General features: G+C 43.8%; 1 protein-coding gene across 3 annotated transcripts in view; it reads right to left on the bottom strand.

The window, feature by feature from the left end:
- Window positions 1-4,680: 4,680 nt before the first annotated feature.
- Window positions 4,681-9,641, bottom strand: part of LOC101773990 (IAA-amino acid hydrolase ILR1-like 9) — a 7,099-nt gene continuing 2,138 nt past the window's right edge. Inside the window, exons 2-6 of one of the 3 annotated variants that reach the window (XR_002676390.1) lie at window positions 6,286-6,411; window positions 5,710-6,024; window positions 5,459-5,587; window positions 4,950-5,389; window positions 4,681-4,857 (exon numbers count right to left, since the gene is read on the bottom strand). Coding sequence is in view for 2 of the 3 variants with exons in the window: in XM_004955861.4 (XP_004955918.1) it covers window positions 5,015-5,389; window positions 5,459-5,587; window positions 5,710-6,024; window positions 6,286-6,411; window positions 7,515-7,874 (1,305 nt within the window). In the remaining variant the exon portion in view is untranslated. Of the gene's footprint in view, window positions 5,390-5,458; window positions 5,588-5,709; window positions 6,025-6,285; window positions 6,412-7,514; window positions 8,346-9,641 lie in introns of those variants that run through there. The other 2 variants (XM_004955861.4, XM_004955860.4) reach the window with 2 other exon arrangements.

The raw sequence follows: 9,641 nt of genomic DNA, 5'->3' as shown, positions 1-9,641 counted from the left end.
AACCATGACTGACTTATCCCTCCTCATGCCCTTTTCCCTCCTCCCACGAAGCAGTGTTCCCGTTAGGACCGCTGCTGCTCGCACCATCTTTCTGGCGCTAGCGCCCTGCTTAAGGATGGCAGCAGCTCGGGTTCGGGACGGATATCCGCGGATTTCGGTTTTGGTTCCTAATTTTTGCCCACGGATTTACGGCGGATACCTGAAATACTGCGGTTTTGGAGCGCATTCTTAAATTCACCCGTGGAGCTCCATCGAGGTCCCGAAACATTTAGCTCACTAGAAGCCCACCTAGCAACCCTAGGTATATACACATGAAATCCCCCATCGGCCCCACCCCGCACCCCTGCCAGCCCGCCGCTGCTCCCCTGACACCACCCCGCTCCGCCGCCCACCCACCACTCCTCCGCCTTCCCATCACTGCCGTCCACCCGCCGCCTCCTCCCTGTACCCAAGCACCCCGCCATCCGCCCGTCACACACCTAGCCGCGCCGCCAACCCTGCCCCGCACCCTTGCCAGCCTGCCGCAGCCCACCGCCGCTCCCCCGACGCCACCCCACCGCCCCCGGCTCCACCGCCCATCCTGCCGAAACGAGAAACGCAGATAAGAGAGCAGGGATTGAGTCGGTACGGGGACGGAGCCGAGGAGGTGGCTGTTGGTGTTTAAACCCGACAACCTACCAAGAGAGTACCTAAGGTAGAGTTTTGGTTGATGTTGTCGCCGAAATCATGAACTCGATGGTGTACATAGGCACACAATTTAGATAGGTTCGGGCCGCTAGATTGCGTAATACCCTACGTTCTGCGTGTTATTTGCTTGTATTGGATGAACTTATCTGGAAGGGATCCATGCCCGCCCTTATAAATCGGGGGAGCAGGGTTACAGGTTGGTTGTTTTACAAGAGTACTAGTCGGATTCGACCATAAAGTCCTACTCCAATTGCTACGAGTAGTTTCCTTGCCCTCAACTAGTTCCTTGTACTCCATGAACGCTACGTTGTCTTGCACCGTAGTCTCCATGTCCAGTATGTCTTGGTGTACAGCCCCATATGCGGATCTATCCAAACCTTCGGGTGGGCCCCATAGATGTATCTACGACAAGCCCCCGAGTACGTTTGAGTCAAATGTAGCAGTATCGAGTATCTTTACAGACTTCACTCGAGTACTTTGTCAGGGTTGAGTCTTGAAGTAACTCGAGTACTATCATGCGGCTAGAATGTGCTCAAGCCTCAACTAACGTTGCCTCTGAACATCTGTTCTTGAATCTTTATATGGAAGTGCGATGAAAATCGCACTCCATATGGAGTAGCCCCCGAGCCTTAGGTTGAATCGAAGAATCAGGTTGAGGATCAATCTGCATCTATATTCTCTTAATCTTGATCTTGACAAAAGAATTTTTTAACCAACGAGCACGGTGCACGCAGCCCCCGAGCCGTTGCACAACTAGCTCCAAGAGGTACAAGGGTCAACCACTGGTCATCGTGGCTGTTTGCCAACAGTTAACTCTATCTCTTGCGATACTTCTAGTAACTGCCGGACAAGTGCGAAATTTTCGGCCAAGTGCGAAAATATTGGGCCATTACCTCCATTAACTCCGCCGTTGTTATAAAGGGACGAGAGAAGTTACCCCTCCTATTTACTTTGTCATTTGCCATCTGCTATCTGCCCTTTTGAAAAACCCTACCCTTGAGCGCCGCCACAATTCAATCTCATATCACCAGCCCCCCTCCCCCCGTTCCTCCTCGTCGAGCCTCCGGGAAAATGAGCACGTGGGAGAGAGCAATGTTTCATTATTTAGAAATCTCACCGCACCTCAACTTTAAGGGGAGGATCATATCCCAAAGCACCCTAGGGCTGGTAAATGAGAATTTGAGTTAGGGAAAGAGCTTGTGTGGTCGCAGTTGGTGGAGCTTCTTCCAAGAAAGATGTACAAATTGCACCAATGTACATGGAGGCTTCAGCCATCGGTTTACTCCTGCTAGAAGTTCGGATTGGAGATCAGCATTATTTCTGTGGTGATGCCATTATAAATGTGCCGTTCGAGGAACTTTATTTCCTTTACAATCAAGACGCACTTGACAAATCATTCATCAGTTCCTGGGTTCTATAAGTGTTTAATTTTCTCTAACTTGAAGAATATATATAATTATTTCTGTAAGTGGGTTCTGTAAGTGTTTAATTTTCTCTAAGAAGAATATATATAATTATTTCTGTAAGTGTTATAGACGAGGCAAATGTAAGAGATAAACCAAATCAGACCTTGAAGAATACATACATACATACATACATATATATATATATATATATATATATATATATATATAATGTATTTCTGCCGTACAACTTCAAGTGAGCGTGTTCCCCATCTCTTTTATTTTTCAAACTAGCATTTAAAAATAAGACTAAATAGCTTTTCACTGTACATATATGTACAGCTTCCACTAGGTACTCCTTGTTATCGTGGTTGATTGAATCATGGTCTATATCTTGGATACACTAACCTCATAGACATGCTTAACAGAGCATGGGATCGCTTCCGTCAATGTTACTCAGGTAAATTCAAGGAGCAACTTCATATCCACTCTGAGTTCCCGGTATGTATTGAATTTGCACATCTCATGTCACTTCCTTAAACACATAAAATATTTTATAACTTCTTTTGCTATACATATAGTGTTTAAGTTAGAATCCGCGGAATAATTTATACGGATACTATGTACGTGAGTTCATTCATGGCTTTGTACGTCCCAAGCTTATAACTGACTACGAATTCAGAGTACGTACACAAATTTCTTAACAATAAATTGGTTCTAATTGTGGAGATACATTGATCTAATATAATAACCTTTGCTAATGATATAGATTATACACATGAAGGAAGAACTCCTCGAGACGAAAAAATCAGGGCAATTCAAGAATAACCCAGTAAATTTCTTCAGGACAAGGTAGTAAATTCAGCAGGAGAGTTCCAAATGATAGATTAAATCTACATCACCGTCAGGACTTGGGTTCAGAATAGTTGATCCAAAATATTGAACTTTGAGAGTTAATGCAATGTAATATGATTCATATATGTGTATGCACAATATGTCTATGTATAATATTATCTCAAATGTACTATTATAGATCAAATACAACTTTATATATATTGCATATTAGAACTAGTATATATAAAGGAAACAAATATGAAATACTAATATAAAATAAAGAAATAGAAAAGAAACATAACAGAAAAAAGAGTTTAGTACCGATTATTTGAACCGGTACTAAAGAACCCTTTTAGTACTGACTTAGCAATACCGGTTGCACAACCGGTACTAAATGGGAGGTTTGGACCCGGTACTGAAGGCGCTTTCCCTAGCAATGTTATATACTACAGGACACCACGGATGGCCGACCACTTTGTTAAATACTCCCTTCAGTGTCCACGGATGGCCGACCACTTTGTTAAATACTTCCTTCAAATTGTTGATCGTTTTAGTTTTTTTTTATAAATATTATTATGCATCTAGATATAGGGTATGTCTAAGTGCATAATAAGATCATAAATATAGAAAAGTAAAAACACCTATAAATTGGAAGTACTATACATGTGAGTTAGCCGGACGATTTGATGTGACATGAGAATTTTTTAAGAGCGTTGATCCTTTTTTATTTTTAAAAAGCAGAAGGCCACGGGTTCTGTCCACTCTCAGATCAACGATCAAACAGGCGAATTAACCCAAACACACACCAACACGGTTGGTAACTGATCCAATGATCCATCCACTCAAACACACACCAACACGGTTGGTAACTGATCCAATGATCCATCCTGCCGCTAATGGAATTGATTAGTCATAATGTTAGCACGAGATGGTTCGGATCATGCTAAATATGCTACTCACTCCGTCTCAAATTATGAGCGAATAGCAATTTAGGACGGAGGGAGTATTTCTTTAGCTGTTAATGGAGTAATAGTAACGAGTAAATTGACCCAAACTGGATCATTACAGATGGTCAATCAGTTTAATGGTTTGCAGGGCAAGACGCGAGCGCGTGAACAGCTGTGGCTGCGCGGTGAGTAATTTCGAGGGGTCCGAACACCGATACCGAAATCCTTGGGGTCGGCCGCTGGAGTTCAGCAGTACTGTCACGGTTGCTGGTGAAATGGCGGAGCTGCCCAGCCTTGGTGGATTCGCGACCACGGATGTTCTTCACCTTCGAGTTATATCTGGTTCCTCGTGCCTTTTCTATTCTACTGTTCCAATTCGAGGCCTTTTCTTGTCTGAAGTTTCAATCGAGCTTTGATTCGATGATTCTTTGTTGCCGTATGGGTCGGATTGGGTTTCGACTTGTTGCAAAATCCACTTCGGAATAGAGCTAAACGCAAACGAGGATTGCGTTTTTCAAAAAAAAAATAGTTTCAGGCTACTATCGGCGCTTAAGATTAGGTGTAATTAAGTTGGACAAAAAAAAATCAGAGCAGAAATGTTGCTTACTTGAATAATAGGTAAGATAAGATTTGACGTTCTTAATGTACACGAGGCTCTACTCTGATTGATGACGTTCAAATTGGAGGTGGCAATGGTAAACGTAAAAGTGTCTCGGGTAATACTTTCACAGCATCACAATTTTGTCAGGTTTAAAAATACTGTGGTAGAAACAGTTGGTGTAAAAGGTTTATTTTGCAGACTTTGCTTATATGTGATACATCATTTTTATTTTGTCATAGAAACCGATGTATGAGTTGCATTAATATTTGGAATATCTTGTTATTTATTATATATGTCTAATACATCATTGTCTTTCCATCAGTGAGGGTAACTTGTAGGTCCTGACTCCTGAGCATCTGAACACCTACTTTCTATCTTGAATAGCCTACAGCAAAGAAGTAGTAATGGCATTCTGGATTTTCAGATCATTAAAAACCAGTAGGATTGGGGAACCAAAGAAAGGAAAACTCTGCTCACCTCCACGAAAAGCATACTGCATGGTGCCCAAAGTATCCAAACAAGCCAATTTTTCGCATTCATTTTCAGGCTGATGCATGCTTCTTCAAGTATTCAGTTGCCACGGCAGCATGGAGTGCAGCTCCTATGGGAAGCACATCCTCATCAATCACAAAGTGGGGCGAGTGAGTGGAATGGACTGTCACCATGGTGCTCTTGTTGCCGACTCCAATGGTGAAGAAGGCGCCAGCCATTTTCTGCGCGTAGAACCCAAAATCCTCCGCTCCCATTAACTGCGGCGCGACCTTGACGTTCTCTTCCCCGAGCAAGCTCTGAGCCACTGCCTTGGCATGATCATACATCCCTTCATCATTGATCACAGCTGGATATGTTCTCATTTTGCCCTCCATGAAGTCCACGGTGCCAGTGCAGTGATGTATGGCTGATTGTCCTTCTACAATCTTCCATACAAGCATTCATAAATTGTATGAAGGGCAGAAACTATGCAGTTCAGGCCGGAAAGAGTTTACCTCTTTGATCCGCTTCATGAGATACAATAGACCTTCATTTGTCATGCTCCTCAAGGTGCCACCAAAGGTCACAGACTCTGGAATGACATTATAAGCATCGCCTCCCTTCACAAAAGTGACGGATACAACCTGAAAGTTCAAAAGGCAGGGAGGCACCGGTCTTTTTCAACAGTAGTAAAGAATTTTTGAAGTAAAAAGTTCAGAAATTTATCTGTCAATGGAAATACTACCAAAGTAAGCAGATAACGCACCGCGCCTTGGAGGGGATCTATTTCCCGGGAGACGATTTGTTGAAGGCTGAGGATGGCACTTGATGCAGCTACAATTGGATCGAAGGCTTGGTGGGGTAGTGCAGCATGCCCACCTTTACCAGTAACAGTTGCTTGGAATCGAGCTGCTGTTGCAGCAAAGGGTCCTGGCCTGGATGCAACAACGCCTACTGGAAGGACTGGATCAACATGCAAGCCAAAGATAGCTGACACGTCGTCAAGCAGACCTTCTTGTAAGATATAGTATGCTCCACCCTGACCCTCCTCTGCTGGCTGGAATACAAACTTCACAGTACCCTAATGATCAAACAAGAACAGCAGAAATTATAGCATGGAGAGCAAAACTTGTCTAGTGAACTAACTTGAATCATCCAGGAACCACAACGAATGTTGAAACTTTGGGTGGACAGTTGTTGTGGATATATATCATGAAGTGCCATGCATGATTACTGACATAGTACTAATACAGTATAGGAAAATCTGGTGATGTTTTGAAACATTTTAAATTTGATCATAACACTATGTCCTTTCATGTCCATCAAATTGGTTAAAGATTACCTTTAAGTCGCTCTTATGATCTTGAAGTATCTTAGCAGCCCCCAGAAGCATTGCTGTGTGTGCATCATGTCCGCACGCATGCATTTTTCCTTTTTCCTGGCTCTTGTATTCCCAATCAACTAATTCCTGACAAAGAAAAAAAAACACCTCTGCTATGGTAACTCTCTTCACAAATGGTAACTGAGGAATGTGGAAACTATAGTTAAGGTTTTTGCAAGCTTTACCATGGATGCAATGCACACTATACCAGTGGGGGTGATTAATTTTCGTTTTTCCTAGTTGTTCTTATGCTCTGTTTTGAATTTTTCGAACAAAGATGCTCTGTTTTTCAGATTACACACATTGCGGAAGCTGTGTAAATCCACTAAAGATTTTTTAATAACACATTTGTACAAATAATGTGGGCGACAAAACACAAGTCTTTGGAAGAACCTGATTTGGCTGATGCAATTACTTATGTAGCTTGGGTTAAGATAACAGAAAAATCTGAATGAGCTAGCTATAAGAAGAGAATGTGTTATATTGTTAGAATCAACACAGAAGATGTGCATTTAGGAGCCTCAAACTGCATTTCCTTATTAAGTTGTTATAAGTCTTGCAATGTCTTTCTAATCTCCAGCTAAGAGATCCCTCACCAGCTGTGAAAAAATTAATAATGATCCGAACCAGGTACAATCATATTAACCTTGCATCATTACATCCTCCCAAAAGTAAACTGCGTTACTGCATGCACAAAGAATTCAGGCTTGTTTTATGCGCAGCATTGGCTTTAGGTCAGTTCACTGGACAATTGGTTTCAGGCTTGTTTTAGGTCCGGGCATTGGTTTTAGGTCCAGACATTTTCAGAGTAGTTTTAGGCCAGCCCACAAAAATGCTCGGGTATACGATATATGCCATGTTCCATCCTTTTTTCCTAAAAAGTTGATCACGCTGTATTAGGGAGGAAAAAGGAAACCGGTGCATCATTTTACAAAAAACAGTTGTTTCAATTTTAAATGAATTTTCACGTTTAGATAATATATACACAGAAGAAAGAGAAAAAAAATTGTATTGGATGATGAACTGAAATTGAATGGTTAGACCCCAAGACACCTGCGAGCATCAGAACCCACACCTTGTGCCCGCACCGAACCCTACTGAGTTGCCTACTACGCAAGACGACGAGAAACGAGATCATGATTCACGACGGCGCCGCACCGCTGGAGTATTTGCAGGAAAAACGGACGGACCTGCACGGGGAGGGCGTCCATGTCGGCCCGGAGCGCGACGATGGGCCCATTGTCGCCGGCGCCGCCGACGATGGTGGCCACGACGCCGGTCTGGGCGACGGGCCACCTGTACGGCACGCCGATCGCGTCGAGCTCGGCGCGCACGAGCTCACTGGTGCGGTACTCCTGGAAGGCCAGCTCGGGCCGCTGGTGGATGCGGCGGCGCACGCCGCGTAGCCACGCGGCAAACCCCGGCGCGCGCGCCTCGGCTAGGAGCTCACCCGCGAGTGGCGTCGCCGGCGAGGCGACGGAGTTGTGAAAGCAGAGTAGTAGCGGTAGGAGGAGGACGATGAGGCTACAGGCGGCAGCGGCGGCGGCCATGGTCGACAGAGATGAGTTGCGTGTGTGCTTGTTGTATCCTATGCTAGGTGCACTGATCTGCAACCAAATTAAACTGAAATCCTAGAATATTGGATCTTTGCATGTATTGGACACAGGCATCCAGGATCTGACGATCTGTTAGACTCTTATCCCCTTTATTGCGTGCTTTGACTAAACCATCGGATGCCAAAAGATAACTCAGTCCTACCGTGCCTGGCCACACACTTCTTCCTCTGTCACGAGATAGTAGCTAGTGATTACTCAAAGAACACAGGGAGGAAACGACGGTTTGGACAGAGATGCATGAACTTCGATGTTTCTTTTTCGTTCATTAATATAAGTTTAGTGTGGTGAGAAGACATTACTGTGCAAGTTTTATAGTGTTTATGTGCTGTAGTTTCTGTTAAGATCAATATGCAAAGTTATTTTGAAATATGTTTAATGCCATACAGGACATTCCTTCTCCAATTAGAACTTTTAACCTAAGTGAGGGAAGCAAGTTTGCTGAAAACTATGAGAAGTGTATCATAGACATTCAAAAAGACATGGAAGATAAGACAGATGTGAAATTTACTTTTGCCAAGTCTCTAGAAAAAGAAAAAGAAGTTGCTGTCCCCGTTACTCCTGCTGAAGATATCATGTTGAAGGAAAGCAATACAAACTTTTAGAGCCTTCCCCATAACTCATGATTCATGATATTTTCCATGAAGGCACTAGATGTTATTGCCATGAAGTAGAATAGTGTAGAATATAGATATTTGTCCAATGAAAACTCTAGAAGGGGACACATATCATCATCCTATAAACTTCCTTGGCCTAGAGGTCCCCTCCCTTGCCATGCCATTCAACCATGAGCATGGTAGATGAATGTAGTATAATGGAGTATAGTAGAAGTAAAGAGTGAGGGCTAGACTAGGCCTAGAGGTCCCCTCCCTTGCCATGCCATTCAACCATGAGCATGGTAGATGAATGGAGTATAATGGAGTATAGTAGAAGTAAAGAGTGAGGGCTAGACTAGCCACTAAAGAGAGGGTGTTCTAGTGTAATATTGTTGTGTTGTAATAAAGTTCTATTTATTACAAGTGATAGCTTTTGAGTTAACTACATTTACCACTAATATATTTATGATATATTTTTTAATAAACTCATTTGTACAAACAATATGGGTTACAAAACACTAGCCTTTGCAAGAACCTGATGCAATTACTTATGTAGCTTGGGTAAAACAGAAAAATCTGAATGAGCTAGCTATAAGAAGAGAATGTGCTATATTGTTAGAATCAACACAGAAGATGTGAACTCGCTAGTGCGCACATGAGCTCGCTGGTGCGGTACTCCTAGAAGGCCAGCTCAGGCCGCTGGTGGATGCGCCGCCGCACGCCACGCAGCCACGCGGCGAAGCCCGGCGCGCGCCTGGGCCAGGAGTTCACCGGCGACGGGTGACTCCAGAGAGGTGTGGGCAGTCAGGTGCGAGCAGAGCAGTAGTGGCAGGAGGAGGAAAGTAAAGGTGGTGCTGGCGGCAGCCATGGTAGGATGATGGAGATCAATAGGTCGGAGACGCGTCGGCGTGGTGATGAAGCCGAAACGGGCGAGACTAAAGGGCGGCCGCCTTGATCGATTGGCCGCGCAAAATACTCTAGCGGAACTTACTGATAAAACTAAGATAGGATTTACACGAATCAAACACTAGATGACTTTTCTGCGCGCAACAATAAATACTGAAAAGGACAAATGAATCAGCGCTGGCATCATCCAATAACTTCCCTG

This window comes from Setaria italica, chromosome II (genome assembly GCF_000263155.2).
Source record: "Setaria italica strain Yugu1 chromosome II, Setaria_italica_v2.0, whole genome shotgun sequence".
Taxonomy (NCBI): Eukaryota; Viridiplantae; Streptophyta; class Magnoliopsida; order Poales; family Poaceae; genus Setaria; species Setaria italica.
The sequence above is the reverse complement of the archived record's forward strand: the minus strand, read 5'-3'. Positions and strand labels throughout refer to the sequence as shown.